This window comes from Colossoma macropomum, unplaced genomic scaffold (assembly GCF_904425465.1).
Source record: "Colossoma macropomum unplaced genomic scaffold, Colossoma_macropomum, whole genome shotgun sequence".
Classification (NCBI taxonomy): Eukaryota; Metazoa; Chordata; class Actinopteri; order Characiformes; family Serrasalmidae; genus Colossoma; species Colossoma macropomum.
Window position 1 is genome coordinate 34,199,646 of NW_023494785.1, and position 24,189 is coordinate 34,223,834.

Below are 24,189 nucleotides of genomic sequence, written 5' to 3' on the forward strand. Positions count from 1 at the left end.
GCATCTTCATTAAAAACAGTGGTTGTGAATTTTGGATGTTGTATGGGAAATGGAAAGTTGACCATTGACATTTTCTTGGTGTTTGAAAACAGATATAACATACATATTGTAGGGGGTGTTTTATTATAGGGAATGTTTATTTTTGTTATTAAAAGTGCTCTGTAATAAGGCTGTAATTAAGGCTGATATAGGCAGGAAGTGATTTCATTTTCTGTTACATGGATGCAAGATTAATTGTTAACCAGCAAGATTAAAATCTAAGACACAACCCTTTCCAATATCAATTATGAAATGGATAGTTCCTGGAGCCCTAACACTTCGCTCTACCCCTCTATCTCAACAAAAATTGGGACACCCTACCCCTAGACGTGAATGCGTAAAAACAGAGGGCTAAGGGCTAAGGGCAAGTGGTAGGGGCAAGGGGTGAAATGGGATTGGACCTTAATATACATACACTTATGAGTGCATGAATCAATTGAATTCTGTGTTAACGCACCTGGATATTAAAAATATTCCTTGTATGGATCGTGGAATATAGAACTGGTTGGTAGGGCCAGGCATAAGCATGTATATGAAGTAAATGGCTTGGAACATACCCTACATAAGAATCTGGTTTTGTTTAAATTGATGGGCTGAGAACTGTAATATGTTCATGATAATCAAATACTAAAAAGTTGAATGTGACTGGAGTACAGTGACTCGTGTTCTATATTCTGAAGTTTTAATTTTGTATTTATCACTAATCAGTAGCCCAAGTTCAAACAAATTTAAATACCATGGCCGAAGCAGCTTTGGCTCAGTTGTTTATATGTCCGTTAACATTTATCCTCGTCAATCATTTGCGTCCCTATTCTGATATATTATGCTTCATATCAGAGTTTAGTCAAGGTCAGCTGAGTGTATTTTACATTCTGGATGTTTTTATATATACTTTTTATGCCATACGTTTAAGGTAGATGTGTTTTACAGTCGGGCACAATGTAAGTGCTTATGTGTCATTAACTTCTCTTATAGGGTTTTGGACCTTAAACATGCCATCCAAACCAAGTACAAGATTGCCACTCAGCACCAAGTGCTGGTGGTTAATGGTGGAGAGTGCATGGTGGCAGAAAGGAGAGTCTGCAGTTACAGCGCAGGCACGGTGAGTTACATGACCACACAGGGCTTCTACCCTGCTTACCCAGGGGTTATTTTGCAAGTTAGCCAGATAAAGTCAGTGTGATCAGGAAGTCATAATTTTGTATTTTGTACTTTTGTATTGTGATGTCTGACTGTCCATTATGAAATATCATCAATTTTATCAAGTAACATAAAAGTTTGTTTTCGTTGCTGTGTTTTTAGAGCTGTTGAACGCTTACAATAATTAATAATGATTCATCATTTTATTTTGTGTAATTAATTGTGATGAATCACATTAATCTAAATTAAGATTGTTCCATTTTGACAAGTAGCATATTATACAACATAACCTGAGCATAAATATCATGTGATTTCCATAGAGTGAATGCAGTTACCAGTTTTATCACAGACACCCAGTGAGTGGCTGCATGTTCCAACCAATGAGTTATCTGTCATATAATATCTTATATACATTCAGTGGTTCAAAATCTTCCCCGATTGTAGCATTTCGCTCTCACTCTCGTTCAGTGCAGTTCGTGGATACTTATTAGAGTGGAGGCTGTCAAGGGGAACTGTAACTTTCCATTTTGAATTGCTTTTATTAGTTTGCTATGGCTCACTTTTGTCAGTTTGCTAGGTGTCAAAAATCCAATTAAAAGCTATATTTGAACGAGAGGGCCACAGCCATGGATTCTGTCATAGCAACACACAGTGCGCAAACAGCTGTGTTTCAGCTTGCACTACTGGAGATGGTTTGAAGGGTGAAACTAGGAAAATGCAGGAATTGTGTTGCGTTAATAAATTTGTGGCGTTAATAAATGATGGCACATTATTAACATATTACCTTTGACAGCCCTAGCTTTCAATATTGTTTTTGTCAAAGTGTGTTCTAAGTAACTATAGCATAGCATCCAAACAGCAGTGCTATGCGAAGAAAAGAAGATCAACACAAGGCACGTCCAAGTCTGGTTTGATAATACGATTTCTTGTCTACCGTAGGACACCAATCCCATCTTTTTGTTCAACAAAGAGATGATTTTGTGTGACCGTGCACCAACAATCCCCAAAACCACCTTCTCTATTGAGAATGAGATGGAACTGAAGGTGGAGGAGTCTCTCATGATGCCTGCTGTGTTTCACACCGTTGCCTCACGGACACAACTTGCTGTGGTACTCTTTCTGAATGTTCCTAAATACTAACTGTGCTAATACTAATACTGACTTTGCATTTGCCTGTAGTTTTGGGTCTCCATTTTGCATTTTAGGGCCTCTGTATTTTATGATAATGTAATAGTAGTACCACTGTGATCTGATTAAATGTACTGATGCTTTTGCCTTTGCCTGTTTTATAGTTTAGCATTATTGAAGACTGCCATTTTTCCAAATTTTTAAAATTTAATTTCTTGGTCGGTTTCTGTTTAGTTAGTGAGCAAGTAGTATGCCAAACTGCAGCCTGAATCCTTTTCACTTTCTTTATGTTGAAACTCTAGAGGCAAAGCCCAGTAATAAACTTAATTTCCTCAGATTGTATGAACATGAAGTAATATGCTGTATGTGACATATTATTACTCTATGCACTTAATTATTCTACTCCTGTTATTCTGCACAATGAACCTTTGCTTTTACTGTGTTGCTTAGCTGCTTTTGAGATTCTGTGCACTGTGCCATAATCAGTCAAACATGGGCTTTTTAATTTAGGCCTATTACTCTCATGAAATGTTAGCTGATGATTAATTGTTATATAGATAATTGTAATTAACATTTTAATTGTTTTTGGTCATCATAAGCAACTGTGAAAATACAAGAATAAGGTGGTCAAATTGGCTGATAAGCTGTCTTGCTTCCAAACTGTCACACTTAGTAGCTCAAGTAGTAGCTCGAACCTAAACAAACATCACCACTGCCCTTTAAAGGTGTTATACCACTGTTCAGAAGGTGGAAATTTTGTAGTTTTCAACTTTTGTTGTGTCTCAGTAATTGCTCAGTAATTGCCCACCCAGTTCACATTCTGTTTGTTGTAAAACAAACATTTGATTATGACAGCCAACAACAACAGAATTAATTGTAGTAAACTCAAATAATTGTGGTCAGCCCATTATGTAATAAAGGCTTATTCTAATAAACATTTAGAAATGCCAGAAAAGGCACATGTTAAGGTGATGATGCAGTTCATTAGTGTACCACCTGTATGATGTTTCATTTGTTTTTAAGGAAATGTTTGAAGTTGCCAAGAAGCTCTGTTCATTCTGTGAACGCCTGGTCCATGACGAACACCTTCAGCATCAGGGTTGGGCCGCCATCATGGCCAACTTGGACGACTGTACATTGTCCTATCAAAAACTGCTCTGGAAATTTGATATGGCGTACACGAATTATCAACAGAATTTTGAAGATATTAAACTAAAACTCACCAAGTAAGTGCTAGTGACTGTATTTATTAGGGATGTGTCAGTACCGACACTGGTATCAGGTGTCGGCTCAATACCATGCCCATTTACTCATACTCAACTCTGCCGCACTCAAAAATATGTACTCGTACTCAGTCTGAAAAAAGTGGTATTGATGCATGCCTAGTAATTATAGTTTAAGGTTGATCCGTTGTTAAAAGCACCAGGGGGACGATTTCCTGGGATTTGAAAAGAGAAACTTTACTGACACTGCAATTTATTACTAGTCTATGCTTAATGATAGAGTAATGACAATAAACATAGTTCTGGACTTTTAGGTTGTTGTTGAGCAACCACATTGATATTTATTGCACACACAGGCTTGGAACAGCTGTTTCTGTCATGGCTAAGATCCCCTTGCTCGAGTGCCTGACCCGCCACAGTTACAGAGAGAGTCTGGAGAAGTCCAGCTCTCCACGCCCCAGAACAGAGGAGGAAGAGGATGCGGACAACGATGAAGTTGGAGGCGAAATGTCCACCCAGTCTGCCATCTTGTGCCACCCAGATGGTCAGCGCAACCCCAAATCGCCCACTTTGGTGTCTGCTTCGGGAGAGGCGGCGGCACAGGCTTTGCCACCATCCTCCCAGGATAGGCTGGAGGGTAGTCGTGGCCTGCAGGAGGCGCTAGAGGAGGAACAGGAGCAGGAGGCTATGGAGAGAGGAGCTACTCCCTCCTTTAATGTCACACTGCTGGACTGGATTAATGTGCAGGACCGGCCCAACGATGTGGAGGCTGTAGTTAGAAAGTGCTTTGACTCCATCAACCGAGTAAGTGGTGACACACTGGTTAAAAACTCACAAGTAATACTTTTAACCAGAACTCTTATTAAAAATGCTTAGCCATTAGAAGTCTAGCTTCATAGTTGTTTAGCTGTACATTCAGTTTACATTACATTGTCATTTAAATGTGATTTTTTTTTAAGTTACATAATATGAAATATTTGTGTAATTTCATATATTTATATTTGATTTTGTTTGCTCCTGCGTTAAACAGTATAGATTTACACGGCACAAAGCGAGTGTATTGTTGGGCATGTGTCACGTGCATGAAGCCTTATGAACATGTTCAGTTCTGCCAGTCACACTGCTCGATGTTTGCACATATTTTTACTTTGCAGGGCTTTTAACTCTTTGTGTCTCTCTGCTGGACAAAACAGATTTTTCCCCATCACTTAGGGTTGCCAGATTTGCGTTTTTGACAAATCTGGCCAGTTTTAAAGTGCAGTGCAAGTAAAAATGATGCTACAGTGGCGTGAAGCTTCGTTGTTCAAACTACTTTTTAAATGTACTACTATATTAATACATATGTTGTGTTTTTACAACCTGTTTCAGACGTTTACATTTGGAGACATTTTGTGTCAGTTTCAGACTGCTACAGCTCACATACGCTGGTGATTCACACACACAGCGTTTGTGCTGCTGAGTGGAGCAGCAAGAAAGTTCTATAGATGTACCTTTACCAAGTGAATAAACAGTCAAATCCGTCACATTGCTCAATAAAAATATCATTTTTTAAAAAATGCACTGTACATTTTTTACCCTGGACAGTGTTTTGACTTGTGACTGGGGAATTGTTTCAAGCCTGGTGGACCAGGACACTGTTAAGCACGATGAAGATGAATAAATCAGTTCGTAAAACTCATCCTATGGATGCTCAGTGACCTTAATGTAAAAGAAATTTACAAGCCTGGAACAAGAACTTAACAACTTAACAAGCATGGAATAGTGAGCTAAGTTTGTTGTATATAGCAAAAAATTAATATTTAAAAAAATATTATTTTCAGTATTATAATTTTTATATATTCAGTATTATTATTATTATTATATTGTTATTATTATATTTTGATATTGTGGTATCATGTTGTTATCAGAACAGTCAAAAATACAGTGATGTAAGTTCATATCGACCACCCCTAGTTTCAGTTGAAAGTTTAACAACATTGTCTGCTTGTTTCACAGAACTGTGATTGAAAAATAATTAATAAGACAAAAATGTACGAAGAATTGTTTTAAGGCCTATGTGCTGTGTGGGACACTGGAGGATTAAAAGAGTGCTTCCTCTACATGAGCCAACAGTGAATGAAAGATGTGAAAGAATAGTGGATTTTTTTCCTTTTTTATTCTTTAACATTGCAAGGATTTCTAGCGTGAATCTAGATCTAGAATCTAGATCTAAATGTAGAGAGGAGCACTGAAAACATTTTCACTTAACAGTATGTTTTTTAGCATTTATTGTTCTCTCTATATGTTCTCTGTTTATTTGTTTTTTTCTAGCTTGATCCACGCATTATTCAGCCATTTCTAGCTGACTGCCGGGACACTATTACAAAACTGGATAATCAAAACATGAAGGCCATCAAGGGGCTTGAAGATCGATTGTATGCACTTGACCAAATGATAGCCAGCTGCAAAAAGCTGGTCAACGAACAGAAGGAACTTGCTCAGGTATGACATTTTCATTAGGTTAGATGTTGTGTTGTTTGCATTGAGAAGATTTTGGTCACATCCTTCTTCATTCTGTACATGTAAACAATTTCTCTTTTTACAGTGAGGGGAAACAAGTACACAATTTGTTTTTATTGTTTAGTATACATCCAGGCCTTATATCCATTTCATATTCACACCCGTTATGTCTTTTGACTTACCTAACTCTACTTAAATATGAGCCAGAAAAACATACATTCTTAAGCATAAATACATAAATGTTTGAAAAACACTTGATAAGAGTTACAGGAGTTGCAGTCGCTTGAAAAGAGTTGCAGGATGACCTGAAAGCAGCAGGAACCACAGTTGCACCGAGAACAATAATCAGTGAACTACACTGCAGTCAAGTTTATTCCTACACCACACACAAAACACCTCTGCCAAAAATGTTTACACATATTTTTATGTCTAAAATTTGCACACAAGCATTTAGACAGCTTAGAACTCTTTTGAAACAATGTACTCTAGTCAGACGAAACAAAAATAGAACTCCTTGGCAACAATTTAGCTTGTCATTATTGGAGGAAGAAGGGTTGTACAAATTATCCCAAGAACACTACACCCACAGTAAAGTATGGAGGTAGGAACATCATGATAAGGGGCTGTTTCTGTTTAGTCATCGAAGGAAACATGAATGGAGGGATGCAATACGGGACATACTAGAGCTGATTTACTTTCATCAGCCAAGAAACTGAATCTTTTGGGAGAACATGATGTTTTAACAACCGTAAACATACAGCCAAAATAACTCTTTTCTGAAGGTGAAGGTGCTTGTATGAGTCAGCTATACTCCTGGCTTGAATTCCATTGAAAATTTATGGAGGACTTTTAAAATTCCAAGTCCATTATTGGGATCGTCATAACCCTGGGGAATTAAAGATTGCTTGTTAGAAGGGTGGGCTGAAATTAAACAACAGTGAAGCTGATTATATCTAACCACAAACATTTAGATGCTGTAATTGCCAACAGCAGCATTGCAACTAAACACTGTTCTTATTAATTTGTGCCATGTGAATACCTTGTTTCCCTGTCATTTTCGTTTTTTTAAACACATCGCCTATTCTTATGAGTACATTTTGTTATTTATAAGAGCAGGTCAAAATGTGTATGTATGTAAATTTAGAATGGATGTAAGCACTGGAAGTATATTAAATAACTAAAAAGTGTCAGAATACTTATTTTTGTCACTGTTTCTCAGAGCTTCCTATCTTATAAAGATCCAAAACATTGTTTTTCTTAATTCTGTTTGCAGTGGTGAAGCATATACATTTTTTTGCAATTAACAGTTCTTGCATATAGAGCCCCTCCTGTGAATTTTCAGTCATGTTTAGTAAACTTGGACTTTTATCAGGGAGCCATACCCCCACTGCCCAATCCAATTCCACCCACTAGTTAGGACTCCCCCAATCATGATACCACCAGAGCTATCAGGGCGAAAGCTAGCCCAGACTTCCTCCAAGAACTGTGAAGCCTGCCATCACATCTTTTTGAACTGGCGCTAACACAACATTGGACAGCTGAATGCACTCAGTGATGGGGGAGACAGGGGCCATCCTCCCCACCCAGAGAGAGTACCCCCAGCCACGGATGGCTGTAGCATCACCAGGGTTTGAACTCGCAGTCTCCTGATGTTGGGACCAATATTGCGCCGCTCTGGAGCCCCTATCCAAGTTATTTTTAACACTCTATTTATTGTTTCATAGGGATTTCTGGCCAATCAGAAGAGGGCTGAAAACCTGAAAGACACTTCGGTGCTGCCGGACCTGTGTCTGAGTCACGCCAACCAGCTGATGATCATGCTGACCAATCACAGGAAGCTGTTGGACATCAAACAGAAGTGCACCACTGCCAAACAGGAACTGGCCAACAACCTGCAAGTCCGTCTCAAGTAAGTTGAGGCTTCGGGCTTAAAAGAGACTTGATGCCACATTTTTGCCTTTGCAGCATAGATTGGGAATCTATGAAAATGAGTGATGTCCTGCAGCTGAGATATTTTCAGAAGCTAACAAAGTGGTCTAAAGGCCTGTTCACATGAAGTCTGTTTTTTGGATGAAAAAACACTTGTCAACTTTTGAAAGAAGGCCCTCATATTAATGCTGTCTTTCATGTCAAGTCCAAAACCAATGGAGTGCATCACTGCGTAAAACTTTTAACTGGATTTGGCTGGATTTTCCTCATTATACAAATGCATCAAAATCAGGCTGACCAATCAAAGCTCGATTGTCATCTTTGCAATCCAAGCAAATGTGCGATCAACAAAAAAATGTATGATTGTTCAAACAAAATCATACTTCATGTGAATAGGCCTTTAACATGTACAGTGTAGAACTATTTTAAAGGAGAAAATAAAAACTTATAATATCTGCAGTGCCGGCATTTGTATTGTGAGCAAGCAGCTGTTACACCTTGAGTCTTTTTGCTACTTACCACAATCGACATGCCACCAGAACCATGTACAAAATACAAATGTTCTGCTTCACAGGTGGCTGTACCACTTCTGATTTAAACCCAGCATTCACAATAACAACTGAAACATTAATGGTATTAATTCAGAATGTCAGATTATCTATCCAGAATGTTATGTGCATAGCATTTGTTGACATCTTAGCATATCATGCATACATTGAGTGCCTGTATTGTCTATGAAAACAAAAAGATCATATAGATATGGCTGATACTCAACAATGAAGTAGCCTGGTCAGATCAGGGGGCATTGATTGCTTTATGCGTTTGGATATATTAAGTACTAATTAGTCAACAGTGATGTCTAGTTGTATTACCTAATTTAAAGATTTATTCTCTCTGCCTAATGATTTGTAGTACAAGTGTTGTCCAGTAAATTCTTAGTGTGATTTTTAAATGGTCATTTTGAGATTTACTTTCCTGCAGAATTTAGATCCACTCTGCATCTTAAACCACCCTTGCTTTTGGAAGTAGAGAGAACAGTCATACTGACACATTAGAAACTTGTTTCCTGATTGAGGCTTTAATCATGCCGTTGGACATTGTCTGTAGATGGTGCTGTTACGTGATGCTCCACGCTGACCAGGATGGGGAGAAGCTGCAGGCCCTCCTCAGGCTGTTGACTGAGCTACTTGAGCGAGTACGCGTGGTAGAGGCCCTCAGCACTGTCCCACAGATGTACTGTCTGGCCGTGGTGGAGGTGGTCCGCAGGAAAATGTTTGTCAAACACTACAGAGAGGTGAGGTGGCAGTTATAAACATACAGTAGGGTCCCGACTTGGAGAAGTTGGTGTTGGCTTACTAATGTGTGGTAGCAGTATTTATGATGATCATAGGACAGAAAGGGAATTTTGACCAAACAGAGGAGTTTCTCAGTTTCATTGTTTAATTTCTTTGGTATTGGATATCATCCAAGAATTCTGATCTTCAATTGAATGTATGATTGTCTATTTCATAATATACAGGAGGTAGCAAGAATAGGGCATTTAGCCCAAATCCAAATCTCTATTCATGTTTACTGTTCTGTCATGTTCTTCCATTTATTCCTTTTCTGTTTTTTCATTCCTAACATTTTTTTCTCCATGATTCTGCATATTCTCAATGGGAATGTGTTGTTTGATTGTATTTCCCCAGTGGGCCAATGCCCTAGTTAAAGATGGGAAAAACCTCTATGAAGCTGAAAAGGCCAAAAGGGAAACATTTGGCAAGTTATTCAGTAAGTTGGAGCTTGCAATTTGTGTTCTCATAGAGCTACAAATCTTCAGTCAGTATGGACGTAGAACACAGGGATTCTGTTTGAAGCACTTTGTTTAGAAGTTGTCCCTTTGATCTGCGTTGCAGGAAAGTCATTCCTCAGAAATCGCTTGTTTCGAGGACTTGACTCGTGGCCTCCTTTGTCATTTTGTGTAAGTATTTGAACACAACAGTACAGAGAAAATATTATTTCTCTTTTGATTATTTCAGCGGTAATTTTAGGTGTCTGTGCTGATCATTTTGTTTCAATGGCTCTCTTATCTCTGGGAATTTCAGACTAGAAAGCCTCGCAGGTTTGACTTTGAGCTTCCAGACATCTCCCTAACTGACCTGCAGTATCTGAAGAGCTGCTGTCCTGCTGAAGTTCAGCCTTTTCTCAGGTAAAATCTGATGCTGATAGAGGGTCTAGAACTACAAGAGGGATGAAAAATTTTGTAGCGAATAAAACATTAAACATTTGTGGTACCTGTTTTTGTATGGAAATCCTAGAACAACGTCCATTTTATTTTTCGTATTTCCATATTTGTACATGTGACAGTACTAGTCATGACATTGCTTGGTGTAAAGACTTTTGAAGATGTGAAATTAGGTAACTTGTTTGTTTTTGAACTAAATATTGTTATATTGTAATTTAATTAAACATATGTTGTATGGCCACAGTTTTGGCTTGTGCATGTTAGTTTTTGGTCCTGTAATGGTAATTAATCTTTGAACAATTATGCTTTTTTTTGGTTTTCCATCAGGGTTCCATCACTGTGTGACTTTGAACCTCTAAACCACCATGTGGAGGCCCTTCACCAGCTAGTGCAAGCAGCTCAGAGTGTCGATGAGATGTCTCAAACCATCACAGACCTTCTGAGTGAACTAAAGGTACCAGCTTTTTTTTCAAGTTGCTTTTTCTGCCACTAGTATCATAACTTGTCAGTTTTAGATGCTTTTGTCATTTTACACAGTGGAATGACCACAGTGGAATGGACTGTTGAAGTCAATGAAGCTGTGCTCAACAAATTCTAATGACCATTGTAAATAAATACAAAATAATAAGATTAGAAATTTTCTCTTATGATTGAGGTGTGCTTTATTGCTGCTGATCTGTCCTTATAGGTTTCTGGGAGCCAAAGTGCTCAGAGACCCATAGCATTAACCCCCAGGTCGGAAAGCAGAACAGAGACCACGCCTACCTCCCCTAAAGTACCATCCTCCCTCACTTTGCAGTCTCCACCCTGTCAGCCACTTCCCCTTCCAGCCCCTTTAGAGGATCTATCACCTGACAGCATAGATGCCCACACATTTGACTTTGAAACCATAGGACACCCCAACATGGATCCTGTACTCCAGCAAGGTTCGTTGGACCTAGACTCCCTGGCGGAGAGCCCAGAGTCAGACTTCATGTCTGCGGTCAATGAGTTTGTTATTGAAGAGAATGTAATGTCGCCCAATCCCATCAGTGACCCTACAAGCCCTGAGATGATGGTGGAGTCTCTTTACTCCTCAGTCATTAATGCTATAGATAGCAAACGCATCCAAGACACCACCACACTGGAGAGAGAGAACTCCAGAATCACTGTCCTCAAGCTGACTGTGGACAGGTACCGTTCAGCTGCTGAGGAGTCGCAGAGTAACTTCAGGAAAATTAAGGATGACTTGTCCCACTTCCGTGGTCTTGTTTTAAAAGAGCAACGAGATTTTGGCTTTGCCTTGAAAAAGATGAGCTCTGACATGCACAGCATAGTCAACAGCATTAAATACTGTCATGAAGAGGAACTGAAAGAGATGCACCAGAATGAGCTAGAGAATCTAAGAGCAGACCACAAAAAGCAGATCCTTGATCTCAACCAGGAGCTGGAAGAGAACCGCAACATTGTGAGGGATGTTCAGCGGGCCATGCTTGAGTTGGAAGGGCTTGTGGAGCGTAAGGAGAAAGAACTGGCTCAGCTGGAGGGTGAGAGGGAGCGCTCATTGGAGGAGTTACGGAGCAGCCACCAGCAGGCTGTGCAGAAGCTGGAGAAGAAGGTCTCGGAGCAGAACGAGGTGCTCCGGGATGCGCTGCTGTCCAAAGATGCTCTTGCCAGCCAGCTGGAGAGCCTGCACGTCGAGATAGAATGTAGCCAGAAGAAAATACGGCAGGAGATGGAGAATTCCGAGAAGAACCGTCTCCAAGAGCTTGAGGCCCGACTGAGTCAGGAACACCAAGCCCTGCTGGAAACCCTGAAACAGGACAACCAGAATGCCCTGGACGCCCTGGTTCAGGAGAACCAAGCCAAACTGAAGGAACTGACAGAGTCGTACTCTGTAGAGCGAAAGGAGTGTGAGGGCCGCTTTAAAGACTATGAGGCCCGCATAGCTGAACTTGCTGACGCTCGCTGCAAGCTAGAGGTGGAGATGGCCCTGAAAGAGGCTGAGACTGAAGAGCTGCGGCTGCAGGATGAGGAGGCCAGGGCCCAGCGGGAGGAGGTGCTGAAAGCTGAGATGATGTCGCAGACATCATCCCTGCAGAAACAGGTGAACACATTGATGCAGCAGTTGCAAAAGAAGAATGAGGAGTATGAGCTGGGCCTTGCTGAACTGCGAGCGCTCATGCGGCTGGAAAAGGACCACTGCATCTCAGAGCTGGTGGACCGGCATGAGGAGGAGAGCACACTGCTCCGTCATGAGTTCTCGGTGCTCAAGCAGAAGTCACAGGACGCCGAGAAGGACCTTGAGGAGCGGCTGTTGAAGATCCAGCATGAGCAGGATGTCCAGCTTGCTGCTTTGCAGAAGGAACATGAGGAGGAGCAGAGGGCTTTCCAGGAGAAAGAGCAGGACTTGCAGACCACCATTAGTGACTTGCAGGCAGAGAATGCACTTTTGTCAGGAAGATTGGAGCATGAGAGGCAGGAGGCCCAGAGGAAAGTGGAGGAGGAGAAGGAGGCTGCTAAAGAGACATTAAACCATGCCTTAAAGGACTTTGAACTCCAGAAAGAGGAGCTTGAGGCAAGACTCTTAGGAAAAATTAAATTACTTGAAAATCAGCTTGAAGAAAGACAATCCACTGAAAAGTAAGTGAAATTAAATGTTTTATCTTGGGTCTTTTTTGAAAAGGCAATTAACTAGGGATGCACAGTGACATTAGGATCTGTCTGTTTTGGCAGATATTTGCTTACAAACAAATGTTTAGGTTTGACTGATATTTCAAATCGATATTTGATGAAGTATTTGTTGTACTCCAGCAAGGTGAGTACTTCGCTGAAGTGTCTGCATTTTATTCATCTTACTGCAACCTACTGCAATAAGCTTCCTAAGGACGTAACAAGACATCAAAAGCAGGTTGCGAATGGCAAAAATACATCAAACACAGTTAGGAGTTGTTTCATATAGGTTTTGTCAGTAGTCTTTTCCGGGCCATCTGAAGCACCCTGCAAATGTCATACACTACAGTTAACCATCAGGTCCTGGATACCATAAATAAAGATTACAAAATAGAACTAAAAAATAAAAACTAACAGCTTGGCAATGGGGACACCTCTGACGTATTGATTTTCAGTTTTACAATATTTTTAGCAATATCAGAGTGTGTCAATGTCATAGTATACTGTAAAACCAAGAATATTACCCACAATACAGTGTAATTTATTTTTTGGCATTTTATTTATTATAATTTGTTTTATTTTTTTATGTTTGTAAACAAACAGATTTCTTTTTTTAACTAAACAAATTAACACATACTAAGGCTAGGCAATATATTTACAATTCAATATGGCAGTATTTTCTAAGTATATCACATTATTGTGCCTCCTGAGTATTGCTACAGTATGCTAAAGCAATGTTATACAGACTTGATATGGATACAGTAGTTCTGATTTTCTTCCATTTTTTTTTCCTCTTAAAATTACACCAATGGGAAATGTACACCATTTTTAAAACTGATTTTAAACTGTTCTTTCAAAATCATTTATCAACCAGCAAGTGACATACCCTGCACTTAACTGTCAGGTCCTATACGCCATGAATAAAGTGCACAAAATAGAAGCAGTATGTATATAACAGTACAACAACATAGATGATAGATTCCATTAGCATGAATTCTAACAGTTTAAAATCAGTGCAGCTCAGTTGCCACCTTCAGACTGATGAATCGCAATGCCTTGGTGTATTTCTACACCCCTACATGACAGCACAAAGACTGGCAGAAAAGTATGTTTTACGGATATTCAGGCCTGCAGAATTAGTACTCTGGTCCAGTACTCTGGAGTGATGTTTCAGCATCGTAGATATAATGGCCTTAAAAATGATAAAGCATCACTCCTGGCTATACTATTTTGAATGAAAAACCTCCTCATGTAGTGGCTGTCCTTTTGTGTTGGTCTAGGGCCAGCTCCTCTTAGTGAAATCTCAATTTTTACAATCAAAAGTCAAATTAGAGCTCTCAGATCAGTATACAAAGCCTTCTTCTAGCAGTGTCACTCAACACACCTGGCTGTGGCATTGCAGAGTGGTAACAGCAGGTGGGCAGGGTGAGGTGATGCTGGAAGCAGATCTGGACAACACCTTGCAGCAGAGACTGGAGGAAGAGAGAGCTTCACTCTTGGCCAAGCTGGAGCTGTTGGAGAAGAAGAAGAATGAGGAGCTGCAGAACTTAAAAACGTCCCTAATAGCTGAGCAGCAGGTAGGAGTTTCGTCCCAAGTCAGTTGGATTGTTGATTTAAATACGATTTGCATATATTGCATGGATTGCATGTTTTATATTCAGTGCCAACTGTTGATTTGTGTGTTCCAGTGTACACATTATACTTGTGAACTAGTGAACTTGGGTTTCAGAAAGAGGCTAAAAAATTAGTCATTATTATTTTTATTACTAGTATTTAGATGACCACTAAGCAGTTTAAATAAACAAGTTCTTCTGCTGTTGATGAATAGAACTTCACATCTATGACACACTGTGGCCTTATTTTTGTAGCAATCCATATACCAGAAACCTGATACACCTCATTAGGCGTGATCTTTCTGAGCTGAATATGTTAGAGGAGGGAAAGCATGAAACTGTGTATTACAAGAGATGCCCCAGAAAAAGTGATGTTAATACAGAAATGGTTTCATATTTGATAGTAGGCTTGTTTTACTTTAGTTAGAATGTTTGCAGGAATAAAATATTGAAGGTGGAATATATTACTGTGACTCTGTTTTTCTTCCCCCATCTCCAGACAAATTTCAACACTGTACTCACACGTGAAAAGCTGAAAAAGGAGCAGATCATTAACGAACTGAGTGAGAAGCTAAAGGAAGTGACGTTACAGCAGGAGAAGGACAAAAGTAAGACCGTTTAAGTATGTCTGTTTGAAATTTTGTATGTAATGTGACACGATTAACATGAAATCAGTGTCACAGAACTAAGTGTACATCAGATATTGCAGAAATTAATACAGTATAATGTGATGTTTGGAGTTTAAAAATAGTCTCCATACGTTGATATTTTATCATTTAATTATGAATATTTGAATGCAGGAGTGGAAAGAGTACTGAAAATTCCTACTTGAGTAAGAGTACTGTTGCAGCAGTGATAATTTATTTACAGTACGGGTAAAAGTATTAATAAAGGAAATTACTGAAGTAAGACTAAAAAAGTTATTTATTGAAAAGCAGTTGAGTCATTACTTTTCTGAATATCCACAGTCTTATTTTTGAAGACATTTCAAATCTAAAGTCAAACATAATATTACAAGGGGCAAAACAATGTTTTCTTGAGACTGATCACAGTATGCTCTGCTAATGCACTTTTACACATCTTTTTGTGTACTGTGTAAGGCACAACATTTGTACTAAGTTATATGCATTTCATGGTTAGATTGTTATAACACATCCTAGTTGTTCTGTTTTCAAAGTACTTGTAATTGAGTCTATTTTTGGCTTGGTATTAAAAAAAATCAGATTACCTGATTAAGAGTCAAAATAACAGGTAGGTTACTCAATTCCTAGCAGTTATTAGTGACAGGACTGGAGCCCATTAGCTCCTTTAACTTGCATTAAAGTTGCACTATGTAAATTTTTTTCTGTAAAAATAGAAGGATGTAGCAAAAAAAAAAAAACACTCTAAAATATGGTGTCCATGCGCTGTTGCGAGTCACCCTATGAAGCCTGAAATGGTAATTTAAAAGTCAGAGGCGGCAAGTTGGATTTTTCAAATATTAACGTCACACATACAGGCTCAAAAAAAGCTTCGCTTGGTATATAGGTTTCAAAGGCAAAATTAACATTATACTGATGAAGACAATAGAATGACAATAGAAATTCATTCACTTACATCCTTGAAACGCTTCTCTTTGAATACTCTTTAAACACACTTCTGATTGTCAGATTCATCCACTCAGGGGAGGGGTCCAAAGCACAGCGTTCTTTGGCAGCACGCTTCATGCATTTGCTGGATTCCCTCTGCAGGTTTGATCGAGACTCTCTCTGAGGACCGTGCCTCCATCCTCCAAGAGAAAAAACAGCTAGAGGAGGAGCTCAACCGCCTCCGATGCACCGCCCTTGTCTCCTCCACCTTTGTTGTGCCCAGCCCTGTCCCTGCTGTTGCAGAGGTTCCTGGTGCCTGCGGTCCCTCTCCTGTAGAAGCCCCCGCTCTGCCTGCGCTGGATTCTGAAAGACTGGTATCAGTGGCTACGCTCCGAGATGATGACAGAGTCGACTCTGCTGTAGAGGCCAGCATGATGACCGTGCAGTAAGCGTGTGCTTTAAACAACATACACACAAAAGCTTTACATGCACACAATAAAGGCCAATGGAATTACGTACAATATAAACGTATTATGCATGTGGGTAGTGTTGTTTTAACATCATCCACATATTGGTGTATTTTTTCACTAAATGTAATGTCTAGTTACAGTGATTGTCAAGATTATCAGACTCAAAATCCTGATCTATAATATGCAAATCACCAATTAAACATGTAAACATTAACATTTCATTTTTATCTAAAACTAAAAATAAAAAAAACAAAGCTGTTCATTGCAATCTGCCACCAGAGAAGTTGTGGTATGGACACGTGCCTTTTGGCAACGGTAAAATAATTTTACCAATTTCAGCATGCAGAACCAGAGCCTTCTATGTGTTACCTTGTTTCCTGTCACTTCTATTATTATCGAAGATGAACAAGGCTTCATTTCTTGTTGGAGGCAGTGTGTTTTTTCTGAGCAAGCATGTGAGCGCATTCAGACTGAAGCCATATTATTGATCTTTTTAATCAGAGTAATGTCTAAACAGATGTGTGTAAATAGATTATGCTGTGTTCACATGTTTGCGTTAAAAAAAACTGTCATTCCGCATCTCATAGCGGTACATGGCTGATAGTGGCATTAAGCCACAGAAAAATTGATGTAGTGACCACGGTGCTGGTGTTGATCACTTTCCAAAAAATCAACATCCAGTTTATTTCACTCTTGCGAATGATGGCAAAAGTTGGAAACATTGAACTGTTGATGGATTGACAGTATATTGCCGCTTGTAGTGGCAGCATTTTCCATTGTGGCTCCACTGAAAACAGTGGATTCTCTGGTTTGCCATCATCCACCTATGGCCTACATTTGAACACAGCATTACAGTTGGGCGGTATTCAATTGTTTCATACCGATGCTAACCATCTCCAAATATTAATGCATTGTATGTTGTTACCATGGGGGTGTAAAAGCATCATAAGTGAAGCACCAAAACCATTTATGGTGCTTTTGTACAATCTTGTACATTTGAAAATCAAAATTGATGAAAAAGTTTTGTTTGCAAGTGAATGCACTCAAACCATCATTCAATACATGTCAAACCATCCATCTAGCAATTGCTAAAAGTTAAACAGTGCTGCTGACTAGAAGTCATATTTAGTTGTTTTTCATTTTTCAGCTTTTTTGGGTCACCTTCTTAACATATTAAATAAACACAACACAACATACAGAAATACGCTATTAATGGAAAAGAGTAGGTAAAATGACAACAATAGCCGCTTTTTTCATCGCCCTTAAAAGGTTAACGCTTGTCATCTTAAAATCATTCATTTTGCAACTGTCTTTAAACAAAAATGTGTGCAAAATACACTTTTTAAGTTGAATATGAAGGATGTAATATGTCTTGGCAATGTTTTGGCAAGACAATGATCTGAAAGAGTGAAAGACACCAGTTGCTATATAATATATATATATATATATATATATATATATATATATATATATATATATAATTTTAAATGATTTAAAATGTTTTCAAATACAATTATTATTCTGTCTTTGGAGAAACATCATATTTTGTCATTGCAAATTGATAAGTCTCCCAAGTTAATACCGACTCTTAGACAATTCAGATAGAAAGATGTAAAACTGGTCGTAAAGAGCTTAGCATTGCGAGCTATAGGAGGCCTTTGGGCCAGACTGTGGATCATCAGAAGATCAGAGAGAGAGAGATCAGACACATTATCGAAGAGAGGGAGATGCAGAGAGAGGCAGTGTTTGAAGAGTAAGTGCAACATTTCATTTCTGAACTATGTAGGCGTTTCCATTTTAGATAGGAAGTTAGCTAGTTACATATTGATGACCAAAGTATGAAACAGCTTTAGGTCCCATTTAAGGTACAGGTATTATTTAAAATTCTCTTTTCAAATGCATCTTCAGTCTGTATATGCTTTTTAATCCTAAGATATACTAACTTAAGTGTAGTACATTAATGATAATGTTATATTTAGCAGAAATTCTGAGATTTAGAAAGTTTTGATCAATTTACACTCTGAATTGATCTAAAAACTCATAAATCACTGTTTTAATTCTGTTGTAGTGACAACACATTGATGCTGTCAGAAGAGAAGCAGCGGATACTAATACTGGAAAGGGTAAGTAAATATTGCAAACATTGTGTTCTTTTTTTTCTTTTTTTTTTAATCAAAATGCACACCACCCATCATACTCTATAGATGGTACATAAGCAAATAGTCTTTCGGATTGGTTAATTTCAGTTGTGTGATTCTGTTACAGACATTGCACATGAAGGAAGAGGAAAACAAGAGGCTCAGCCAAAGACTAGTATGTATTTCATCTCAGCCTACAGTAATCACTCAGTTGAACCTGGTATTTCCACAGTTTTTTGAAAATAAATATAAAAACGTGGAGTTGGGGTAGTGTAGTGGGTAACACCTCTGCCTTCTACGCTGTAGACTGGGGTTCAATCCCCTGTCTGGGCAAGAACCCTACATTGAAAAAAAAGTGTAGTTTTTTTAATTTTTTATTTTTTTTGCTATAAATCACTGTCAGAATACTAAAATTCCTGTCCAAACAATATCTGTTAATGTCTGAGACAAAAGAGAGAGTATTCTTAGTGATTGTTGCTTTACCATTTGACTCTAATATCGTATAATTCTTATCAGGAATTCAAACTAATATTTGGTAAAACTGATTTTAAATCTCTGATTGGTTATAATTTTCGGTAACACTTCACTGTAGGAGACATTTATAAGGCTGCATGACGGTTACATAATGCTTTCATGACAACTGACATAAACCAACAGAAGCCTACATAAAGATTTGTAAAGGCTTATTCCAATAAGCAACAGTTGTCTTAAAGGCTGCTTTTGTCAACCTCAGTGTCAAGTTGACATAACACCTAGGTCAAGTGACAGGTTTTTGTTGACATTAGGTTGTGTCATAACATTTTGGGGTGAAATGACATAGTATGTCATGACGGCTGGCCTTTTTAGTGGCATTGTGTCCATTTAACAGTTCGTCCTCTGTTTCTAATGGTGTCTATTTCACGTGCAATTCTTAAATTAATTAATACTGGACACTTTAATCCTGACCAGATTTCTAACCTGAGTTATTCCCAAAGATGTCAGTAAATAGCCTGAATCCACCCTACATCAAGGTAGTTTGTCAGTGAGAATTGAGAGACAGGAAACACATGACTCCATGAAGCAGGTGTTCTGATTGCCAAAATGTTGATTGCACAATGAAGATTACACAAACAGCTCATTTAACTTAAGAGCCAAATAAAATAAAATATACACATTTCAGTGTTTTGGCATTGCCATTAGGATTCATAACATGGTATAAACAGTTAAATTGAACTCAGTTTACTTAAGGTTCAGAGAAAACATACATAATTTTGTCAGTACAGTGTCATAGCATTACCACAGGGCTTTATAAAAATCTTGTAAGCATAAAGCATTTGTCATATTAGAGAATCAGTATCAAAGTGTCAAAGTGCATTTCAGAAGTACTCACCTTTTTTTAATTTTGCAACCAACCTCACTTGTCAAGTTGTGTAACATAATCACAGTTATGTGTTTGACCGAAAATACACTGAGCTACAAAGTCAGCTGTCATAAAATGCTGGATCATTTCTCCAACCTAATATTAGCAAAAATCTGTGTTACTTGATGCCGTTGGTATGTCAGCTTGACACTAACATTGACAAAAGCAGCCTTTTCGACAACTGCTACTTATAAGACTAGGCCTTTATAAATGTTTATGTAGGTTTGTCATTTGTCATGAAAAGCTTATGTAATTGTCATGTAGCCTTATGAACTTGAACTTCAGCAAAGTGTTAGCGAAATGCACTTGTCACCCAATTCAACACATTGATAAGAAATAAACTAATAAATTGGGTGACTCAGACGACTGCATTAGTTTGTCTGCAGTTGTTTGTCTGTAGAGAGCGGCAGTTGTTTGGTTGGCAAACAGCACATTATCAGCTGTTAATTAAACACGAGTCTCTTTAATTTGATTGAATTACCTTTCCCACAGGACCGTTCCTACAAACAGGGTTAATCTTTTAATGACCGTCATAACGCACAGTTGTACTGAGAGCAAGACCCAGTGGGATGTTCTCTACATTAGCTGCTAGGGCTGTAACAAGCTCAGACGAGAAGTAATATAAGAACTCTTGTAATTTTGCTTGATCATGCATGTTACTCTGTGGGGGAAAATGTGTAGTCTGTAGTCACTGGTGGTCAGGTTGTGACTTATTGCAAGTATTGATTTAAGCTCACTTCTAGCTTAACTGTATGGAACTGGTTTAATACAAACTGAATTAGAAGTATTGACATTTCTCGACTCTTTAAAAGAAATAAACCTCATCATTAATTTTCTCTCAGACCCACCAAAATGGCCTTATCTAATAGGGATATTTCTGACTATGGGCTAAGCAAAGCGAAAATTGCAGTCTGGCCTGTGTTGTGTTTTCACCATTTTGTCATGCCCTCAGTAGCACTTGCAAGTTGTCATAACAGGCTATTAGAGTTGTGCAGCTTGTTACCACTAGGTGGCAGAATAATCTAAAAAGTTTGGAGTCCTCACCGAAGGATCATTGTGTCAAACAGATAAAATCCATCCAAGCTGGTAGTTGTTTGAATCATAAAATACTGTGGGGTAAGACATGTTCTTCAGGTTTTAACGTCACATATCTCAGTAATAAACGTGATATTTCAGTAGGTGCTTGTGCATGTTAATTTTAGTATTAATGCATATCTATTTTGTTTTGCTCTTAAAAATACAAAGTGCTGTAAGTTCAAATTGTGCATTTCTGAAGCAGTATGAAACAAAAGGTGAAAATAGTGAAACAGAATGAACAGTTGGGTGCACACATTTCAGGATTGCCCCTCACAGCAGCAAAAGAAGATTTTAAGGTGTCAAGAGAGACAAGACCAAAATAGCTTCCAGATAAAGAATGGTACAAGAGTGATAAACTATACAATTCGTTTAAAAGAAGTAAAACCACTGACAGTAGCCCACAAGTCCACTACAAATCTACAAACAGAAATGACCGCCATTCAGAAACCCAAGGAGTGTATTAGAAAACACAACTGGTGGAAAGACTACATAATTTAGTAGTAATTAGTAATTTGTTAATTATAGTAATGGAACAAAATATTTTCAGATGAGTTTGTGATAGAAGAAAAAAGGAAAAGGCATTTTCTATAGCACTTTATTGCAATTTTTTTTGTTTGGTTTACTCGTTATATATGACAATTGCAGCGATTTTGTGTGAGATGTTATGTATTTGCTCAGTGATTAACATGGTAAAGAAAACTCCATGTTGTGTCTTGTGTCATTTGCTGAATAATTTGTCTTCATCTCCTGTTTAGATGTCACAGAGTATGTCCTCTGTGTCCTCGAGACATTCAGAGAAAATTGCTATTCGAGAGTAAGCATTTCTCAGTACATTTATTTTTTGTTTGTTTATCTATTTATCGCATGAATTATCATTACAAGACTTTTTTTTGTCCTTCAGTTTTCAGGTTGGCGATTTGGTCCTCATAATTCTAGATGAGAGGCATGATAATTATGTACTCTTCACGGTCGGACCCACCCTCTACTTCCTGCACTCGGAGTCGCTCACTGCTCTGGACCTCAAGCCAGGTCTGTCTCGCTAAACGCACTCTGACTCTCAAATGCCTTATTACAGGAGTTTAATCTTCTGTAATCAGTGTCAGTGAATGTGAATAGATGAAAATACACACATACATGTGTGTGTATGTATATGTATATATGTATGTGTGTGTGTATGTAATATATATATATATATTATATATATATATATATATGTATATATATATATATATATGTTATGTATATATATATATATATATATATCTAATAAATGCAATGTTGGGGTTTTAGAAAAATTATTGATGTTTGGTTCTTAACTTCAGCCGTTGCATGTATCATTTCTAATTCATTAGTGGCACATCTGATTATCTGATTTAATATAATGAAGGATTGATTAGTTGAAGCAGGTGTTGGATGAGAACTGTAAATACTGTAAAGTTTTTTTGAAAGAGAGCTTTTTTTCTAAACAAATAAATGCATACTACCAAGATGGCTTTACATTTTCTCTGTTTCCTAAGGCTTTTATACTGTATTGTATATGTACTGTACACCATTCATTTTTATGAAAAAAATGTTATTTTGTTCTGTTCTAGTAACAGGGGCTACGAGGCGGCCGTGGGTTTTGGGGAAGGTCATGGAGAAGGAATATTGCCAGGCAAAAAAGGTGATTGATTAATGTTATTGATCATTTTTGACAAATGAATTCTGTTATCAGACATAACATTAATGATTTGAATTCATTCCTGATTCTTTAAAAGTATTTTTTAAAAAGCTGATAAGTAAGATGGAAATCGCACCCTGAGGGCTTAAGTACCGTTATTAACAGCAATTACAGCTATTAAATTGTGTGTATGCATCTATGTTTGTGTGTGTGTGCTTTTTTCCTCCAGGCCCAAAACCGGTTCAAAGTTCCTCTGGGCACCAAATTCTACCGAGTAAAAGCCGTGCCATGGAATAAGAAAGTGTAAAATTGTAATATCACTATGTAACAAGCTAGAATGTTTATATTGCTTTTTGCAGAGATCTCACATGATTCATTTTCTTATCATTGAACGAACAGAAGACAAACTTATCATTTTTCCCTTTTTCTTTTTCTTTTTTTCCTTTTTTTTGGCTCTCTTTGCAACCCATGTTTTCCTCTCTTTATTCAGAGGGTTTGTAAATGTGGACCAAATGATATTACTTTATTGGGGCATGCCCTGCACATATTGGCTCCCAAGCCATTGTAACAAGTCTGTAAAATGAACAAAAAGGTTTTTGGATGTTATATATTAGTTCATCATTGTTATTGACATTTTGTCCAGTTTGTGGGGGAAAAACACAATGCATCATTATCAAATTACTTACTTCACAAGGGTCTAAAAACTATACATACATTTATTGTAAATGTTTATGGGGGAACGTTCATGGCATGCATATAGCTATATTTTCTTTAACTCTCTGGATGTGTGTTGTAGTTGGATATGTAGGTTTAAAAAATGCCAGTTGTCACACAACAACGCAATATGGCCCTCCTGTCGTTAATAAAATGTACATTTGGACAGCACGGATGATTCTGGGCCTGGCGATCTTTAAAATGCACTTTCACAGACGCATTGCTTTCGTTGATCCAAAAGGGAAGCGGTGGTGCTGCTGGAAAACGAGCAGGAAATGAAAAGTAAGAAGCAGCACATATCTTCCCACTATTACTGAACGTTGACATGTAGAAAGAAATACTTCCTGTTTGTTGATGTGTGTCCTTATTGTATTAAATCATGACATTGTATATTATTCATTACATCACGCAAGTAACAAAAATGACTGTATTGTTAAAGAGTTTAGAGTTTTCAAACAATAAAGGTTTGATCCCACATGTCTCTGGGTGAACTCTTCTTGCTCCGTGTAACATTTTAATAACTGAGGTAGGTAGAAAGAAAGGATGGTTTGGAAGAAAGAAAGAGCCTTTAAGCTGTGCCATTAGGGTATTTAATAGAATATTATAATGGCTGGCTGGGCCTGGTCTAGGGTCTGTGCTGTGAAACTTGGTTATTAAAGTTAAATTATGTGAAAACTGATTGATGTTAACTAACTATATACATCTGTACAAGTTTA

The 24,189-nt window shown here is 38.1% G+C and overlaps 1 protein-coding gene across 5 annotated transcripts in view; it reads left to right on the forward strand.

The window, feature by feature from the left end:
* rb1cc1 (RB1-inducible coiled-coil 1) overlaps positions 1-23,964 on the forward strand; it is a 27,100-nt gene extending 3,136 nt beyond the window's left edge. For 4 of the 5 annotated variants that reach the window (XM_036591947.1, XM_036591971.1, XM_036591954.1 and 1 more), the window contains exons 3-23: positions 1,015-1,141; positions 2,119-2,289; positions 3,331-3,533; positions 3,887-4,334; positions 5,841-6,011; positions 7,754-7,938; positions 9,066-9,252; positions 9,647-9,728; positions 9,854-9,918; positions 10,043-10,146; positions 10,510-10,636; positions 10,871-12,804; positions 14,237-14,411; positions 14,947-15,055; positions 16,178-16,460; positions 18,554-18,608; positions 18,751-18,798; positions 21,855-21,913; positions 22,001-22,128; positions 22,692-22,762; positions 22,989-23,964. In XM_036591947.1, the coding sequence (XP_036447840.1) occupies positions 1,015-1,141; positions 2,119-2,289; positions 3,331-3,533; positions 3,887-4,334; positions 5,841-6,011; positions 7,754-7,938; positions 9,066-9,252; positions 9,647-9,728; positions 9,854-9,918; positions 10,043-10,146; positions 10,510-10,636; positions 10,871-12,804; positions 14,237-14,411; positions 14,947-15,055; positions 16,178-16,460; positions 18,554-18,608; positions 18,751-18,798; positions 21,855-21,913; positions 22,001-22,128; positions 22,692-22,762; positions 22,989-23,066 (4,810 nt within the window). In that variant the 3' untranslated portion in view covers positions 23,067-23,964. The remainder of the gene's footprint in view (positions 1-1,014; positions 1,142-2,118; positions 2,290-3,330; positions 3,534-3,886; positions 4,335-5,840; positions 6,012-7,753; positions 7,939-9,065; positions 9,253-9,646; positions 9,729-9,853; positions 9,919-10,042; positions 10,147-10,509; positions 10,637-10,870; positions 12,805-14,236; positions 14,412-14,946; positions 15,056-16,177; positions 16,461-18,553; positions 18,609-18,750; positions 18,799-21,854; positions 21,914-22,000; positions 22,129-22,691; positions 22,763-22,988) is intronic. The other variant, XM_036591981.1, reaches the window with a different exon arrangement.
* Positions 23,965-24,189: the final 225 nt, after the last annotated feature.